The following is a 19,288-nucleotide window of genomic DNA, read 5'->3' on the forward strand; positions in this document are numbered from 1 at the left end:
AGGGATAGATGGGAATGTGGAATGTGAAACATAAACGGATCAGCCATGATTTTATTGAATGGCGGAGCAGGCTCGAGGGACCATGTGGACTATTTCCGCTCCTATTTCGTGTGTTCGTAGATCTAGAAACCTATCAATTTCTGTCTTGAACATACTCAATGACTGAGCCTCCACAGCCCCCAGGGGTAGAGAATTCCATGGATTCACTACTCTCCAATTGAAGAAATTCTTCCTCATCTCAGTCCTTCGACAGCACCTTCCAAATCTGCAACCTCTACCACCTCGAAGGACAAGGACCTGGAAACACCACCACCACCACCTGCAAGTTCCCCTTCAAGTCACTCACCATCCTGACATTTGAAATATATCGACTTTCCTTCACTGTCACTGGGTCAAAATCCTGGAACACCCTCCCTAATAGCACTGTGCATGTTCCTACACCACATGGACTGCAGCGGTTCAAGAAGGCAGCTCACCATCTCCACCTCAGGGGAATTATGGATGGGCAATAAATGTTGACCTAGCCAGCGACACCCAAATCCCATGAACGAATATTTTAAAAAGTTCTAAACGACTTATGTCTTATTCTGAGTCTGCCTCCCCTGGTTCTGGTTCTGGATCCACCCACCCCAACCAGTCAGGGGAAACATCCTTCCTGCATCTACCTTGTCAAGTCTAGATGACAGTATTGAAGTCAGTACTGCACTGTCAAGTGTCAGCCTGGATTATGTGCTCAAGTCTCTGGAGCAGGACTTGAACATATGACGTTCTGACTCACTGGGAGGGTGCAGCAGACTGAGCCACAGCTGATAGGACGTTGCTCAGCTTATATTACATTGGCTGAGGACAGGATCAGGTTGGTGGCTCCTGGGGTCACAATGCCCAGACTCACACATAAAGAAAGACCCACTTGGCTTATGTACTGGTGCAGAGGACTGCAGGGGAGGTTGGGATTGCTTGTGGCACCAGCTTTGGAAAAGGCATTAAGGAGCAAAAATGCAACATTGGAAGAGAAGAAGAGTGGAGAAGGAACTCTTAAGCTGACCTAAATTAGGCTGATGTTCGTCAAAAAAAGTCTTGCTTAAACTTTGACAAAAGCAGATGAAGTAGAATGCTCGAGGCACAATCTAGTAGGTTAGAGAAGAGCTTAAAACAGAGCACAGAAGGATCAACAGAGAAAGAAATCGTGAAGGTTGAGAGCTGGAGAGGCTGAAAACGTTGGAGTCACCCTCAGACGGGTGGGTTGTGTTTTTTTCAGCCTGTTTTCGACTGTAAGGCCAGATTTTTACCTTTGGCAGGCGTGCCCGGTCTGCGGGACTGGGAGTCACCAGGAAACGGACCGCTGACCACAATCAGCCCCCGACCACGATTTCACACTGGCCGGCCAATTAACGGACAGCCAGGGTGAAACGCGTGCTGAGAAGCTCAGCGCTGCCCGGGGGCCGGGAAGAGGGAGGGCGATAACATTTCCAGAGCACGGGTGAGTTCTGTGGCAAAGATCCCTGAAGGCAGACAGCTGCCTCTGAGAGCTGGGGATCTGAAAAAGCTGGGGGGAAAAAAAGTGTCCATGCATCATAATCAATCACCTGAAAATATAGCTGATAAAAATGCTGGTCCACAGATGTTTCGATTTTATTTCATCGCAGAAATCTCATCCCGCCCGTGGATGGGGCTTGTTGAAAAATGCAAAGGCCGCCTGGCCGATGCACCCGTCCGCCAACCGTAAGGTTGGACGGGTAATGAAAAATCGGAGTCGGTTGCACCATTAGTGGGCTTAATTGCCTTCTTGATTGTCAATGGGCACACTTCCATCTTTTGCGCGCACCCGTTAAGTGAAATATTGTGCGATGACGCTCGCCCGATGTCTTCTCACACGATTTTACACCCAATCAGGTTGGGCGCTTGCCCGCCTGCCTGTGTGATATAAAATTCTGCCCCATAAGACGTTTTCTGACTCACTCTGACCTAAGACGTTATAATAGATTTCTGCTTTATTCCGTCTCCATAGAGTGTATAAATTCCTCCAGTCACAAATCATCTTCCAGTTTCCTGCCCAGTATCAACAGCGCCACTCGATGCTGTGTATGGTTAGCCTTCCTGCCTCTCTGGTCATTAACATTCTTGTGCGGTGAGAGATTAATAACTGATGCAAGACCCTGTTACAGTGCCTGATTTCCTTGTAGCAATGTACAATGAAGCCTGACCTGAGACTTGCTTGCAATGATATTGAACGCAACTTTCAAGCTTTCGACAGACCGGAACATTTGCCGGCTCTGCCTTCAATGATACAAAGTCAGTCATGAAACGCTTAAGAACGTTAAAAAAAAGGAGCTGAAGGAAGCCAAATGGCCCCTTGAACCTGCTCCGCCACACAATAAGATCACAGCTGAACTTCAACCTCAACTCCGTTTTCCACCCTGTCCCCATATCCCTCGGTTCTCTTAGCTCCCAAAAATCCGCAGGTCTCAGTCTTGAATACACTCAGTGACTAAGCATCCACAGCCTTCTGGGATAGAGAAGTCCAAAGATTCACAGAGTGAGGAATTTTCTTCTCACCTCAGACCTCGATGGCCCACCCCTTGCCCCTTGTCCTGAGGCTGTGGTCTCTCAATCTAGAATCTCCAAATTAAAGAACACAAGGTTAGAAATTGCAGTTCATAATGTTGGGCAGAATGGGTACTTAAAGAATCAGATAAAGGAAATATTTTTATGAGAGGCTTTAACCAAATAAATAGCAGAGATGTTGGGGTAGTGGTAATATTACTGGACTAGTAATCCTGAGGTCCAGGCTAGTTCTCTGGAGGCAAAAACAAAAACAGAATTACCTGGAAAAACTCAGCAGGTCTGGTAGCATCGGCGCCGATGCTGCCAGACCTGCTGAGTTTTTCCAGGTAATTCTGTTTTTGTTTTTGTTTTGGATTTCCAGCATCAGCAGTTTTTTTGTTTTTAGTTCTCTGGAGGCATTTATTCAAATCCCACCAATAGCAGCTGGTGGAATTTGAATTCAGTTAATAAATCTGAAATATAAATTTAGTCTCAGTAATGGAGACCATGAAGCAATCTTTTCTTTGTTTTTAAAACCTATCAGGTTCACTAATGTTCTTTGGGGAAGAAAATCTGTCATCCTTACCTGGTCTGGCCTACATGTGACTCCAGACCCACAGCAATGTATTTGACTCTTAACTGCCCTCCGAAATGGCCTCCTAGCAAGGTCAGTTCAAGGGTAATTAGAGATGGGTAACAAATGCTGGCCTTGCCAGCAATATGCATGCCCGATGAAAGAATAAAGGACAAAAAGCGGAGAAGCTAGGATCTTTCTCCTTTGAGCAGGGAAAGATAAGGGGACAATTAACAGAGGTGTTGAAAGACTGGCGAGGGAAGAATTACTTCCAGATACAAATTTAAGATATTAAACCAGAGGGAGCAGATAAAGATAAGTTTGGATATGCAGTGCATATAAAATGAACTGTCCGAAAGAGTGGTGGAAGCAGATTTAATTGGAACTTTCAAAACTTAATTGGATAAATAACTTGAAAAGGAGAAATTTGCAGGGTTATGGTTGGGAGCAGGGGGGGAGTGGGACTAATTGAATAGCTCAGGCACAATGGACCAAATGGCCTCATCCTATGCTGAGATTCTATGAAATAGGTTATCATCAGTGTTAAAATAGAAAAGGAATTACATACAAACACCCAGCATGTTAGGCCATGTAGTCTCACTGTAAATTCTAGGCTACAATGTTGAAAAGCATGCTTCTCCTTTACATAGGAAATAGAGATACCATCACAGCCCAGGCACTAGGTGTCCTACGTGAGCTAATGCATTGAAAAATAGAAAATGCTGCAAACACAGCCGGATCAGTCATCTCAGAGAAGAGAGGAATCACTGAGCCCTGCAATATTAAAATTCTCATCCGTAAGTTCAAAGCCCCCCCTCCATGGGCCTGGTCACTCACTATCTTTGTAATTCTGTGACCACCTTCAGCCCTACAACCCTCTGAGCGTTCCTCCAGTCCTGGCCCCTTGCCCGTCCTCACATTTCATTGGTGGACGCGTGCTGAGCTGTCTAAATCCTAAACCCTGGGGCCAGAACTTTTCCCTCATCGGATGGGCTCAGCAGGGGTGGGCAGGGGGCGTTCAGGAAGCCAACTGCTGCCCACGATCAGCTCTGCGCCGCAATTTCACGCGGTTGGGGGGGGGGGTTGGGTGCGGACAATGAAGGCCCGCCTTGCGTGGATCTCAAGCGACAGCGCTACCTGTGCGGGCCAGGGGGGGAGGAGGGAGAGCCGGGCCCTGGAGTGCAGAGTTCGGGGCACACGTGCGAAAGGAGTCCTTCAGTCTCCCAGAGGCACGGAGCTGCCTCAGGGAGATCAAAGCGCTTTTTTTTTAAAAAAATGAATAAACTCGGTAAAATCCCAAAATCAAGTTTTTAATTTAACGCGTGTTAGCTTTAGGAAACCTAAATCCCGCTGGTGGATGAGATTTCCTAAGAATTGTAAAGGCCGCTTGTCCGTTAGGTTGGACGGGCAGCGTAAATTTCAAGTTAATGGGGTTGTTAGTGGCCTTAATAGGCCTTTTCATTATCGGCAGGGGTGCGGCCGATTCCAGCGCACACACCCGCCGAACAAACATCGCGAGACTGCGCGATGACCTCAGGAGATCACGCCCGATGTCATCGCATGGTCATTTCGCGCTCAGGCATGTCGGGCACGCCCAGCAGAATGTTCTGGCCTAGAACTCCCTCTTTAAGCTTCTCTACCTCTCTTCTTCTACCCTCCTTCAAGTCAGTCCTCGAAACCCACCTCTTCGACCAATCTTTGGGCCACCTGTCCGAATATTTTTTTCCAGCGGCTCAGTGGCAATTTTTGTCCTTGTGAATTTAGCACCTGGGGACACTTTAACTACGTCCAAGACACGGAATGCAAGTTGCCGTTGTTGAAAGAGTTGTCGGAAATCCCGTTTACGGGGGTCGTTAGGTTTTTTTCACGCGTTTCAGGCAGAGTTACATTCAACATTTGGAAACGTGACAAGGAAATCCTTGGCCGTGGATTGGGCGATATTCTCACACTTCTGTCCTGAGCTTCCACCAAGGTTTCTCTGGTCTAAAAGACGCTGCAGAGAGTCTAATCCAGTTGTTAGGTGCGCGTTCCTCAGCTGGTGTACCAGCGAGAGCCCTACGTTGCCTTCTTTCGGGAAGTTCCACTCTATTAAGTCCTGTCCAGGCAGTCAAGTGGCTGGGAGCGAGCCTTCCCAGGGATCAAGGTCCCTGGGGGAGCAGGGGTAAGCTGCCAGCAATGTACCCACTAGTTGCAGAGGATCAGTGAGGGACCCAGGCCACAGCTGAGTGAGAGTGGGAGAGGTTTACAGGGAAAGGAACACTGGCTAGTTGTGGCAGGTGGTTGGAATAAAATATAGAAACATAGAAACCAGGAGCAGGAGTAGGCCATTCAGCCCTTCGAGCCTGCTCCACCATTCATTATGATCATGGCTGATCATCCAACTCAATAGCCTGCTCCCGCTTTCTCCCCATACCCTTTGATCCCTTTCGCCCCAAGAGCTATATCTAACTCCTTCTTGAAAACATACAATGTTTTGGTCTCAACTACTTTCTGTGGTAACGAATTCCACAGGCTCACCACTCTCTGGGTGAAGAAATTTCTCCTCATCTCAGTCCTAAATGGTCAACCCCATATCCTCAGACTGTGACCCCTGGTTCTGGACTCCTCACCATCGGGAACATCCTCCCTGCATCTAGCCTGTCTAGTCCTGTTAGAATTTTATAGGTTTCTATGAGATCCCCTCTCATTCTTCTGAACTCCAGCGACTCAATCTCTCCTCATATGTCAGTCCCACCATCCCAGGAATCAGTCGGGTAAACCTTCACTGCACTCCCTCAATAGCAAGTACATCCTTCCTCAGATAAGGAGACCAAAACTGCACACAATATTCCAGGTGTGGTCTCACCAAGACCCTGTACAATTGCAGCAAGTTCCTGTACTCAAGTCCTCTGGCTATGAAGGCCAACATACCATTTGCCTTCTTTACCGCCTGCTGCACCTACATGCTTACCTTCAGCGACTGGTGTACAAGGACACCCAGGTCTCGTTGCACATTCCCCTCTCTCAATTTACAGCCATTCAGATAATAATCTGCCTTCCTGTTTTTGCTACCAAAATGGATAACCTCACATTTATCCACATTATACTGCATCAGCCATGCATTTGCCCACTCACTCAGCTTGTCCAAATCACACTGAAGCATCTCTGCATCCTCCTCACAGTTCACCCTCCCACCCAGCTTTGTCCCATCAGCAAATTTGGAGATATTACATTTAATTCCCTCATCTAAATCATTAATATATATTGTGAATAACTGGGGTCCCAGCACCAATCCCTGTGGTACCCCACAATTCACTGCCGACCATTCCTACTCTTTGTTTCCTGTCTGCTAACCAATTTTCTATCCATCTCAATACACTATCCCCAATCCCATGCGCTTTAATTTTGCATGCAAATCACTTGTGTGGGACTTTGTCGAAAGCCTTCTGAAAATCCAAATAAACCACATCCACTGGCTCCCCATCATCAATTCTACTAGTTACATCCTCGAAAAATTCCAGTAGATTTGTCAAGCATGATTTCCCTTTCATAAATCCATGCTGACTTTGTCCGATTCTGCCACTGTTTTCCACGTGCTCAGCCATTAAATCGTTTATAATGGACTCTAGAATTTTCCCCACTACCGACATCAGGCAGACTGGTCTATAGTTCCCTGTTTTCTCTCTACCTCCCTTTTTAAATAGTGGGGTTACATTAGCTACCCTCCAATCTGTAGGAACTGTTCCAGACTCTATAGAATCTTGGGAGATGACCACCAATGCATCCACTATTTCTAGGGCCACTTCCTTAAGTACTCTGGGATGTAGATTATCAGGCCCCGGGGATTTATCGGCCTTCAATCCCATCAATTTCCCCAACAGCATTTCCCTAGTAACGCTGATTTCTTTCAGTTCCTCCCTCTCACTAATCCCTGTATTCCCCAACATTTCTGGTATGTTATTTGAGTCCTCCTTTGTGAAGACAGAACCAAAGTATGTATTTAGTTGGTCAGCCATTTCTTTGTTCCCCATTATAAATTCTCAACGGGTCCCCGCTTCCGAATGCAGGGTCCCTCGATCAGGCACTCGGTACCTGATAACCGGGGCACTCATGGCAGCATTTATTGCCCACTTTATGACCTCAGTGGGCATTGGGATGGAAGGCTGCCCATGAGCCTGAACTGGGGCAGAGGTGGGAAAGCTGCAGGGTTCCCCACCTCACACCCTCCCTCCCGATTTGATGCAACACCCCCTGCCTCCAAACTCGCCCCGTGGGAGGGCATTGAAAACCGTCCTCCATCGTCTACAGACAGCGGGCGTGTATTTTCCTCACTGGGTCACAAAGCGAGTCTTTTAAGCCACGGTGAAGAAGACACCAGCTGATAAAGAACATTGACCGCTGAAATAAAACGAAAAGAAGCGTGGCTGGAGAGGTAATTAATCGTAGCAACTCTGCTTCCAGCAGAGGTGTCAAATCATTGTTTTGCACCTGATCCAGTGACTGATGTTTAAAGCAGATTTTGAAGTAATGTGTGAGGAAATTCTGAAGGATTATCTTGTGTTTCTGGGGAGACAAGGCTGCCTTCAAACAAAAGGCTGTTCTCTATCAACATGAAAAACACAGATCCAAAATTACATGGGTTGCATCTAACTGTACCTCTGGTTTCAGCCCCTTGCCATTTTTACTGGTTTCGGATTTGACTTGTGAAGAGCAGACCTTTCATCTGCAGTTATAAGGTTAATGACAGGCTGGTGGGGTGGCGGGAGCATTTCTAAGGCCTCACTCCTGGCTTCAGATGGAGAACCTGGCATCTCAAGAGCAGTTGATATGCCAAGTGATATGAGGCATACCGACCTTTGCTAAGGATGCCTACAATCTCCACTGGTAAGCTTCAGGGCTGGCAACCTGACTGAACTCACCCAAGAAAATATTCCTCAACCAGTCCCCTTGCTCAGAAGCTGTTGGGAACAATGCTAGGGTGGGCACATTGTCTGGGCATTGGTCTAGACTATCAGCGTGCTGTTTGTGGGATCTTGCTGTGCAACATTTGGCTGCCGCGTTTAGTCATAGAGTTATACAGCACAGAAACAGACCCTTCCACCCATCGTGTCCATGCTGGCCATCAAGCACCTATCTATTCTAATCCCATTTTCCAGCACTTGGCCCGTAGCCCTGCATGCTATGGCACTTCAAGTGCTCATCTAAATACTTCTTAAATGTTGTTTCTTAACTGTTGTTCTTAAATGTTCTCTACATTACAACAGTGACTAGGTTTCAAAAATACAATCAACATTCTGGGGGTTACCACTGACCAGAAACTGATCTGGGCCAGCTACACAAATACCATGGCTACAAGAGCAGGTCAGAGGCTAGGAATCCTGCGGCGGGTAACTCACCTCCTGACTCCCCAAAGCCTGCCCACCATCTATAAGGCACAAGTCAGGAGTGTGATGGAATACTCCCCACTTGCCTGGATGAGTGCAGCTCCCACAACACTCAAGAAGCTTGATACCATCCAGGACAAAGCCCACTTAATTGGCACCCCATCCACAAACATTCACTCCCCCCATCACTGACACACAGTGACAGCAGTGTGCACCTTCAACAAGATGCACTGCAGCAACTCACCAAGGCTCCTGAGACAGCATCTTCCGAACCCATGATCTCTACCACCCAAAAGGACAAGGACAAATGATACATGGGAACACCACCACCTGCAAGTTCCCCTCCAAGATATACATCATCCTTTGAAACTATATTCCCATTCCTTCACTGTTGCTGGGTCAAAATCCTGGAACTCCCTTCCTAACAGCACTACACGGACTGCAGCATTTCAGGAAGATGGCTCACCACCACCTTCTCAAGGGCAATTAGAGATGGGCGATAAATGCTGGCCAACACAATGATGTCTGCATCCCATGAATGAATGGGAAAGAAAACTTCATTGGCTGTGAAGTGCATTGGGACTTCATGGGGGTCATGATGAAAACACATTTTTTTTCTTTCAAACTGCACCCCAGGATGTCTCAAAGCACTTCACAGGCAATTGACTATTTTAGAAGCATAGTGACTTTTGTAAAGCAGGCAAACACATCAACCAAATTTGCACGCAGCAAGGCCACATCGATAGTCATATGTTAGTGATCGGAGAACCCACAACCCTTTTCTCCTAAAGTATAAATTGTCGTGATGGCTTGAAATTTGGCGTTCTTGCATTTGTCCCCATGGGTGCAAGAGGAAAACCTTCGGCAACATGTCTGTCTTTTCGTCAAAAATCCGTTAAACTTGTGTCGGTTCAGAGACAAATTGTCAGAGTACCCTGCTTTTCCAGGAGTCGTGTCGTATGATTCCTTTGTGCCTGCCTGAGTGGGCAGGCATGATCTTGGCCACACTCACTGAAAACTTCAGAAAGAGCTTGCATTTATATAGCGCCTTTCACAACCTCAGTATGTCCCTGAGTGCTGTAATGCCAATGGATTACTGTTGATGTGCAATCACAGTTATTTCAGAAGGAAACAATGCAGCTAATGTGTGCACAGCGACATCCCATAAATGGCAATGCAAATAAATGGCCAGATAATTAATAGTTGGAGATGTTTGTCTTATTTTGAGTATATGTTTTTCATTTGCTATGGATATCCTCCATCTTAACACATTGTCACACTCAGTGAATTCTGTACCAACACTTTGTGGAATCGAATCCTCCATTAGGATTTGAGCATATAATCCAGGCAAGTTCTTCTGGGCATTACTGCAGTACTTGCAGAGTTAGCGTGTCTGAGATGAAATGTTGAATTGAGGGAATGCTGCCTTGTCAGAGGAAAGATTGAGGCCCTGCTGGCTTCAAGTAGCTGTAAGAGATCTCGTGGCACTATTTTGAAGAGCAGGGGTCGTGCGGTTATCCCCTGTGCCCTGACCAATATTTATCCCTCAATTATCATCACAAAAACAGATTATCTAGTCACGTTACTGATGTGGGAGCTTGCTGTGCATCTATTGATGGCCACATCTCCAACATTACAATAGTGACTGCACTTCAAAAAGTACTTAATTGGCTGTAAAGCACATTGAGATGCCCTGAAGTCATGAAAGGTGCTATATAAATGCAAGTCTTTCTTTATTATGAACATTTTTTCAAGGTGTGGGTGATCCTGGCTAGTTGTTCAGGTACTGAAACATAATTCATTGTATGGGAAGTATTTGGAGCTGTTCCGAAGCAATGTGATAAAGGACTACATTAGAAGCAAAACACTGCGGATGCTGGTAATCTGAAATAAAAAGAAGGAAGTGCTGGAAAAGCTCAGCAGGTCTGGCAGCATCTGAGGAGAGAGAAACAGAGTTAACGTTTCAAGTCGAATATGATTATTTTTGGGTACCAGGATAAAGTACTGTATTACTTTAATGCAAATCCCACATTTATCAAAACTAACAATAATTGGGCATGTGAATATCTAGAAACAAAGATAGAATTGGCAAAACAATTTGTGGGAAGTAATTTTTGCAAAGGGACAAGTGTTGTATGCTTAAAAACAGCACCAGAAAGCAAAAGGAGTTGGAACACCTTAGTTATGTGACCATCGTTGATAAGCAATGGGTTCTGAATCTCATCCATTGACCTATGCTTCTCTCAGACGCATCCGTTATGGTTAGGTGAGTGCAATGCCTGATTTATGTTCTGATTCCTCAGAAAAGCCTACTATTTATCATACTTTTCTTTGTGTTTTATTTTAAATTCAGCCTATTGAAACACTGCAGAACGTATCACTACCTGGAAAAGCAAGGAGAAATGTTTGTTGCCCTGGTAACCGGCCTGCTGGAAAGGCTACTGGACTACAGGACTGTAATGAACGATGAAAACAAAGCCCACAACATGAGTTGCACCGTAAATCTGTTGGTAAGTCACAGAAGTCGTTCTGGAGTGAAACCCAAATCTGCACTCTTCCGATAAAAGGCTTTTGTATCAGGGGAAGTAATTATTTGTCCCTGCAGCACCTAACAATGGTTTACTACTCACAACTTTGGATAGTTTGTCACAGGTTCACAAGATAACTACAGACAAAAGTGACCAATTACGAACATAAGAAATAGGAGCAGAAGTGTGCTATTCAGCCTCTCGAGCCTGCTCTGCCATTTAATAAGATCATGGCTGATCTATTTGTGTTTTGAATTCTACATTCCCATCTACCTCCAATAACCTTTGATTCCCTTGTCTTTCAAGAATCTATCTACCCCTGCCTCAAAAATATTCAATGATCCTGCCTCCACCCTCTTTGGAGGCAGTGAGTTCCAAAGTTGCCCAACTCTCCGAGAGAAGAAATTTCTCCCCATCTCTGTCCTAAAAGGGTGACCCCTAGTTTCATAACAGTGCTCCCTAGCTCTGGACTTCCCCACAAGAAGAAACTTCCTTTCCACATCTACCTTGTCAATACCGTTCAGGATCTTATAAACTTCAATCAAGTCACCCTTCACTCTTCTAAACTCCAGTGGAAACAAGCCCAACCTGTCTAACCTTTCCTCATAAGACAACCCACTCATTCCAGGTATCAATCTAGTAAACCCCCTCTGAACCACCTCCAATGCATTTACATCCAGGTGCGATAATCGCTGGTTAGAGCCCTCATATTTATTTTATTCATTTATGGCATGTGGTTATTGTTGGCTAAGCCAGCATTTATTGCCCATCCCTAATTGCCCTTGAGAAGGTGGTGGTGAACTGACTTCTCGAACTGCTGCAGTTACTGTGGCGTAGGTACATCTACAGTGCTGTTAGAGAGGGAGTTCCAGGATTTTGACCAGTGACAGTGAAGGAACAGCGATATATCTCCAAATCAGGATAGTGAATGGCTTGGAGGGGATCTTGCAGTTGGCAGTGTTCCCATGTGTCTGCTGCCCTTGTCCTTCTAGATGGTAGTGGCCATGGGTTTGGAAGGTGGTGTCTCAAGAGCCTTGGTGAATTTCTGCAGTGCAACTTATAGATGGTACACACTGTTGCCACTGTTCATCGGTGGTGGAGGGAGTGAATGTTTGTTGATGTGGTGCCAGTCAAGCGGGCTGCTTTGTCCTGGATGGGTGTCAAGCTTCTTGAGTGTTGTGGGAGCTGCACTCATCCAGGCAGTTGGGGAGTATTCCAACACACTGCTGACTTGTGCCTTGTAGATGGTGGACAGGGTTTGGAGAGTCAGGAGGTGAGTTGCTTGCCGCAGGATTCCTAGCCCCTGACCTGCTCTTGTAGCCGCAGTATTTATATGAGTAGTGCAGTTCAGTTTCTGGTCAATGATAATCCCTAGGATGTTAATAGGGGGTTACCATTGACCAGAAACTGAACTGGACTAGCCATATAAGTACTGTAGTTACAAGAACTGGTCACGTTTGCACGCATCCTTGAAGCGGAGCTTTGGGATTCCCGCTGGTCATCTGGCATTAGTTAACTCACCACGCAGAAAGTAATTAGATATGCGACCATCTTCCACTCTGCGGGCTCTGTGGGCATGCCTGAGCCAATGAAGCCAACTCTGTTTGATGTCAAAGAGACTTGAGAGCTCTGCCTTTGGGAGGGCTGCCACACTCATCATTTTGCCCTGCCAAGATATACCCAAAATGCAGCACGGACAGTAAAGATGGAAATTGTTGAGCTTCTTTTCTTGATAGTTGTAATGTTCATGTTTCACAGCCACACAACCATCAGCTTGGTCCTCAGGGTCAGCTTGATGTTATTCCATACACGGTCTGTGAGTTGGCCAAAGGTGCTAGCTGTTTTCCCTATGCATGTATCAAGTTCTGCATCAAGGGACAGATTGTCTGTCACCCTGGACCCGAGTTAGCAGGATTTGCTAACCATTTCTAATGGCATGTTGTTTAGAGGAATGGGCTAGAGGGTGACCATGAGACTACTGGATTAAAACCCAGCTGACCCCTCAGGATCTCACTTGATGCAGTAAAATCACCTCTCATTCTTCTGCTTTATAATCCATCTGACAATTTTTTGCCCACTCACTTAACCTATCTAAATCCATTTGTAGACTATGTCCTCAACGCAATTTACTTTCCAGCCCAGCTTGGCGTCAACATCAAATTTAGAAACATTCGGACCCTTCATCAAAGTCATTGATATAGATTGTAAGTAGTTGAGGCCCCAGCACTGGACTGTGGCACCCTGCTAGTAACAACTTGTAAACCTAAAACTGACCCATTTATCCCTGTTCACTGCTTCCTGTTTCTTTTGTAACTCTTTCGAGTACAACCACGTTTTCATCTGTTCCTATTCAGATGAAGTTACATTGTTTCATAGTTTGCCATTGTGAGATTTGAACTCTTGATACTCTTTTGAGTAAACCTGTTTCCATTTGTTTCAGATGAAGTTACATTGTTTCATAGTTTGCCATTGTGAGATTTGAACTCTTGATCTGGGGGTTACAAACCCAGTACCATAACCACTTGGCTATTTAGGCCAAGCCTACTGCTTCCTGTTAGCTAACCAACCCTTTATCCATGTTAATAAGTACCCCCTACACTATGAGTGATGTGACCTTTAGACAAAGAACTGGAAGGTGGGATTTTTTTTTGGCCAGTATGAGCACAGTGAGCTGAAATGGTCTCCTTCCATGCTGTAAATGTTCTACGTTGCCATAGTTCCCCATCTTTTCAAGTTTGACATGCTATTTGTAAAACCAAGGAATGTGTGCGTGCATGTTTTTTTTTCCCTGAACACCAAGACCTCCGACATGGAAACTGTGTTCAAGCACTCACTGCCACTTGAGAAACTTATTTTACATAAATTACCAAATCCCTTTATTTATATTAGAATGATAAACAATTTAGCTTGCTGCAGGATTCCCTCTTCAAGCATGGTGCCTGCTGAATCATTTATCTTTGCAAATCGTTAATAAAACAGTTCAGGATGGATGAATGGCTCTGGCATTTATTGCTTATTATCATACTTGTTCTGCTAGCCTTTTTCTGATAACAATTAAAAATTATTTATTCTAAATATTGAGCTGAATTTTTTGCTCATTAAGTTGAGAAATGCCAATGATGGGGAATGGAGACAGAGGAAGGAGAAAGGTTAGCAGTTTTGCATTCCTGTCAATGTTAAATGTTCCCGGATTAGGTGATACAAGTAGAGAATAAATGAACTCTGAAACAAGAACAGAACGCTCTGGAAAGTCAGTCAGTATCCAAGCACAGAAAATGTCACGGCAACATTTTGAGACAAGATTCTAATGAAGGGCACAGTTGTGATGAAGAAAATGAGCTCCTCTCTTTGAATAAAAAGTGGTGAGGCTGGTGGGGAGAGGCTGAAGCCAGTGAAGGAAAATGGGACCATTCAGCCCTTCAATCCTATTCTACCATTCTACTGGATCAGTGTTTATCTGTATGAACTCAGTTTACGCCATGGGTTCAATATTCCTTAACATCCTTACCCTAGAAAATCCCACCAATCTCTCTTTTGAAATTTTCAATTGATTTCCAGTTTCTGACACCCTGGTCCACTCCTCCATCACCCCCTACACCTCAACCCCTTCCCACTGCACCTTCCCATGCAACTGCAGAAGGTGCAACACCTGCCCCTTTACTTCCCCCCTCCTCACCATCCAAGGGCCCAAACACTCCTTTCAGGTGAAGCAGCGCTTCACTTGCACTTCCCTCAGTTTAGTCTACTGCTTTCGCTGCTCCCAATGTAGTCTTCTGGAGAGAACACCTTCGGTCTGTCCGCAGGCATGATCCAGACCTCCCTGTCATTTGCCATTTCAACACACCACCCTGCTCTCATGTCCACATGTCCGTCCTTGGCTTGCTGCAATGTTCCAGTGAAACTCAACACAAACTGGAGGAACAGCACCTCATTTTCCGACTAGGCACTTTACAGCCCTCTGGACTGAATATTGAGTTCAACAACTTTAGATCATGAACTCTCTCCTCCATCCCCAACCCCGTTCTGATCCCCCTTTTTCCAATAATTTATATTTTTTAATAAAATTTTCTTTTCCCACCTATTTCCATTATTTTTAAATGTATTTCCATCCATTGTTTCATCTCCACCTTTTAGCCTATTTCGTTCCCTTCCCCCCACCCCACCCCCCACTAGGGCTGTCTGTACCTTGCTCGTCCTGCTTTCCACCCTTAATGTCACCATTAGCACATTCCTTAGATAATACCACCACCGTCAACACCTCTTTGTCCTTTTGTCTATGACAACTTTGGCAATCTCTTCTTTGCCTCCACCTATCACTGGCCCTCTATCCAGCTCTACCTGTCCCACCCCTCTCAACCAGCTTATATTTCACCACATTTCTATATTTCCTCAGTTCTGATAAAGAGTCATACGGACTCGAAACGTTAACTGTGTTCCTCTCTGCTGATTCTGTCAGACCTGCTGAATTTTTTCCAACTATTTTTATTTTTGTTTCAAGATTTCCAGCGTCCGTAGTATTTTGCTTTTATCTTTTAATTTATTCTTTGGTATATGGGCATCACCGACAAGACCAGTATTGCCCATCCCTAATTGCCCTTGAACTGAGTGGCTTGCTAGGCCATTTCATAGAGCAGTTTCGAGCCAGCCACACTGCTGTGGATCTGGAGCCACATGTAGGCCAGACCAGGTAAGGACAGCAGATTTCCTTCCCTGAAGGACATTAGTGAGTGAACCAGATGGGTTCTGATGACAATAAATGGTAGTTCCATGGTCACCATTACTGAGACTAGCTTTCAATTTTACTGATTGAGTTTAAATTCTGCCAGCTGTCATGTTGGGATTTAAACCTGTGTCCCCAAAGTATTAGCCTGGGCCTCTAGATCACTAGGCCCATTGCAACAGCTTCTGAGGAAAGAGAGCTCCAGGCCGTAAGGAAATGAAAATTTTGGATGCTTTCTTTTAAGATTTCCTTCTCAGGATGTGGACTTCGCTGGCAAGGGCAGCATTTATGGCACTCTCTTGGTCCAAACATGTGACTGGAGTCACAGGCTGTCCTGGGCTGGGGAAGAATGGCAAGTTTCCTCCCCTAAAGGGCATTAGTGAACCATCTGGGCTGTAACGACAATCGGACACCTTCATAGTCATTTTTACTGATACCTGCTTTTTATTCTGATTTGTTTTAACCTCAATACAAATTCTCATTGTTCCAGTACAGCTACGGTACAGGCACCTACCCGAAAATATGAAAAATTGCCCAGGTATGTCCTGTCCACAGAAAGCAGGACAAATTAAATCCAATCAGTTACTTCACCATCAGCCAACCATCAATCATCAGCAAAGTGATGGAAGATTTAATAGACAGAGCTATCTAATGGCACTTACTCAAAAACAACTCACCAATGCTCAATTTGGTTCTGCCAGGACCACTCAGCTCACGACCTCATTATAGCCTTGATCCAAACTTGGAGCTGAATTCTAGAGTGAGGTGCAAGGGAACGCACTTGACATCAAGGCAGCATTTGACTGAATATAGTGTCAAGTAACTCTAGCAAAATTGAAGTCAACGGGAAGATGGTTGTTGATGTTGGTGGTCAATCATCTCAGCCCCAGGACATTGCTGCAGGAGTTCCTCAGGTAGATACCTGGACCCAACCATCTACAGCTGTTTCATCAATGACGTTCCCTCCATCATAAGTCAGAAATGGGGATGTTCGCTGATGATTGGATGACATTCAATTCCACTGTCAACTCTTCAGATACTGAAGCAGTCCATGCACACATGCAAGCACATGCAGTAGCAAGTAAAATTCATCCAACACAAGTGCCAGGCAATGACCATCTCCAACAAGAGACAATCTAACCATTCCCCCTTGACACTGAATGGCATAACCACTGCTGAATCCCCCACTATCAACATCATGGGGTTGACCATTGATCTGAAGCTTAAGCCACATAAATACTAGAGCAGGTCAGATGCTTGAAATTCTGCAACAAATGTCAAGGGCAGTCACTCCCACCTCACTTCTTAAGTTCTGCTCCTTTGTCCATATCTGGACCAAGGTTGTAATGAGGTCTGAAGCTGAGTGGTCCTGGCAGGACTTAAATTGAACATCAGTGAGCAGGTTATTGCCGAGTGAGTGCTGCTTGATAACATTGTCGGTGACACCTTCCATCACTTTACTGACGAGGGCAATGGATCAGCGTTAATGTCATGCTCTCCATCAGTACCCAGGCCCCCCTAGGGAAGCAAATAATCCTACCAGCAGACCGAATTTTAGGGGAAACTATTGAACTGAGAAAGAGACCGCTTGCAGAATCCCAGTCTCAACAACTGCTTTATGGCAGTTGGCCTCCAAATCTTACAACTTAATGTTGAGGACCTGTCAGCTGCCAAGTGAAAGAACCTCAATGAATTTCTTGTACATTGCTGATGAACGAGACTAGACAGTTGGGGCGGTAACTGACCACATTGGATTTGCCCAGCCTTTTGTTGACAGGACATAGCTGGACAATTTTCCACGTTGAGCATTGGTGAGTTACAGTGTTGTAGCTGTGCTGGAACATCTTGGCGAGGGAGGTGGCTGGTTCTGGAGTACAAGTCTTCAGGACTATTGCCAGGATGTCGTTAGGGCCCATAGCTTTTGCTGTGTTTCCACTTCCAAAGCCCTGAGGAAATTAATTCCTATGATGTTTCTAGAGCAGATATTGGAAAGACCAGATATAAACTCATATTTCTTACCTCTGACTCAATAACATCCTTTAATATAAATCAGCGATGAACATAGCTCACTTGGTTCATCCACCTGGCTTCTCGAATGCCTCAATCTTAAAACTCTCATCTCCATGCTCAGGTTCCTCCATGGCCTTGACCCTCTCTATCGCTCCAGGGACTTGAGTAATAATCGGAGGTGCTACCTTTAAAACCTTTTTTAACCAAACCTTTGGTAACCCATCCTGATCGCTGTTTCTTTGACTCCGTGTTACATTTAATCTGATTATGCACCTGTGCAGTTCCTTGGGATGCATTATATTTTGATGAAGGTAGTCATGTAAATGCCAATTGTTATTCTCCATGTTTCTTCCAGTATAGTATTTATCCCTAAAACCGTCAAGGATTCTGTACGTCAGGCTCCTCATTCAGACTCACTGGTTCCAAGTAAATGAAGGCTTTCAATTGTCTCACGATTAATGACTTGATTTAAACAGTCAACTGAGAGCGGCTGCCAACATTCTGCTAATTTGTGCTCACTTACTGGGTGTTTTTTTTTCTGGTCCAAATGCAAGGACTGGGCTGAGCCTGCCAGAAGCTCATTTTAGTTCAGATCCTTGAAGGTAGAGAGAGAGGATAGCTTCATCCTGACAAGTCCGAGTTAGAGTTGAAGCCGGTTTGAAATGAAAGAACAGTGACAAACCAATTGATTTAAAACACCTCGGGCACCACGGTGGCGCTTGCCTGTGTGTACAACTCCTTTGTGCCTTTAAACAACACCTCCCCACATCTTAAACCAATTCACAGCCGACAAGTTAATTTTGAAGTGTAATGACTTGATGTGTGGGTAGTTGAGACGCAACAGCCAACTGAGCACAGCAAGGCCCCATGAACAGAAAATGAGACCAATTAACACTTAATCTTCTTTTGGCTGTGTTGAAAGGCGAAACGCTGGATAGGATACTGAGAGAACTGTTCTGCCTTCCCATACGTTGTGCCATGGGATCCTTCCTGTCCTTAAGGCAGATGGATAGGATTGAAAAGCAGAGAAATTATGTTACATTGGCGTAGAAATTTTGTTAAACTGCACTTGAGAGTACTGTGCCCTGTTCTGGTCCCCACCTTATAAAAAGTACATAGAGCCACTGGAGAAGCAGAAAAGATTTAGTGGAGTGATTTCAGAACTGAGAATATACCCATCAGGAAAAAATGGACAGACTGGGGCTTTTTCTCCAGACAAGTGAAGACTGAGAGGTGATGTGATAGAGGTCTTCAAAATTATGAAAGAGTTTAATAGGATAGGTGCATGGAAGATGTTTCTACTTGTGGGTGAGACCCTAGGGGCCATAAATATAAGATAGCCACTAATAAATCCAATAGGGAATTCAGTAGCAACCTCTTTACACAGAGAATGGTTAGAATGTGGAACTTGCGACACTGGGAGTAGTTAAGCTGAGTGGCATGGATGGATTTAAGAGGAAGCTGGCTAAGTACATAAGGGAGAATGGAGCTGAAGGACATGTTGATGAGGATAGATGAAGAGAAGGTTTATGTGGAGCTTAAACACTGA

General features: G+C 45.1%; 1 protein-coding gene across 1 annotated transcript in view; it reads left to right on the top strand.

Annotated features, from left to right (window-relative positions):
* Window positions 1-19,288, top strand: part of LOC121278030 (dedicator of cytokinesis protein 2-like) — a 1,199,266-nt gene that overhangs the window by 985,875 nt on the left and 194,103 nt on the right. Inside the window, exon 35 of the mRNA XM_041188048.1 lies at window positions 10,835-10,991. Within this exon, the coding sequence (XP_041043982.1) occupies window positions 10,835-10,991 (157 nt within the window). The remainder of the gene's footprint in view (window positions 1-10,834; window positions 10,992-19,288) is intronic.

This window comes from Carcharodon carcharias, chromosome 1 (genome assembly GCF_017639515.1).
Source record: "Carcharodon carcharias isolate sCarCar2 chromosome 1, sCarCar2.pri, whole genome shotgun sequence".
Classification (NCBI taxonomy): Eukaryota; Metazoa; Chordata; class Chondrichthyes; order Lamniformes; family Lamnidae; genus Carcharodon; species Carcharodon carcharias.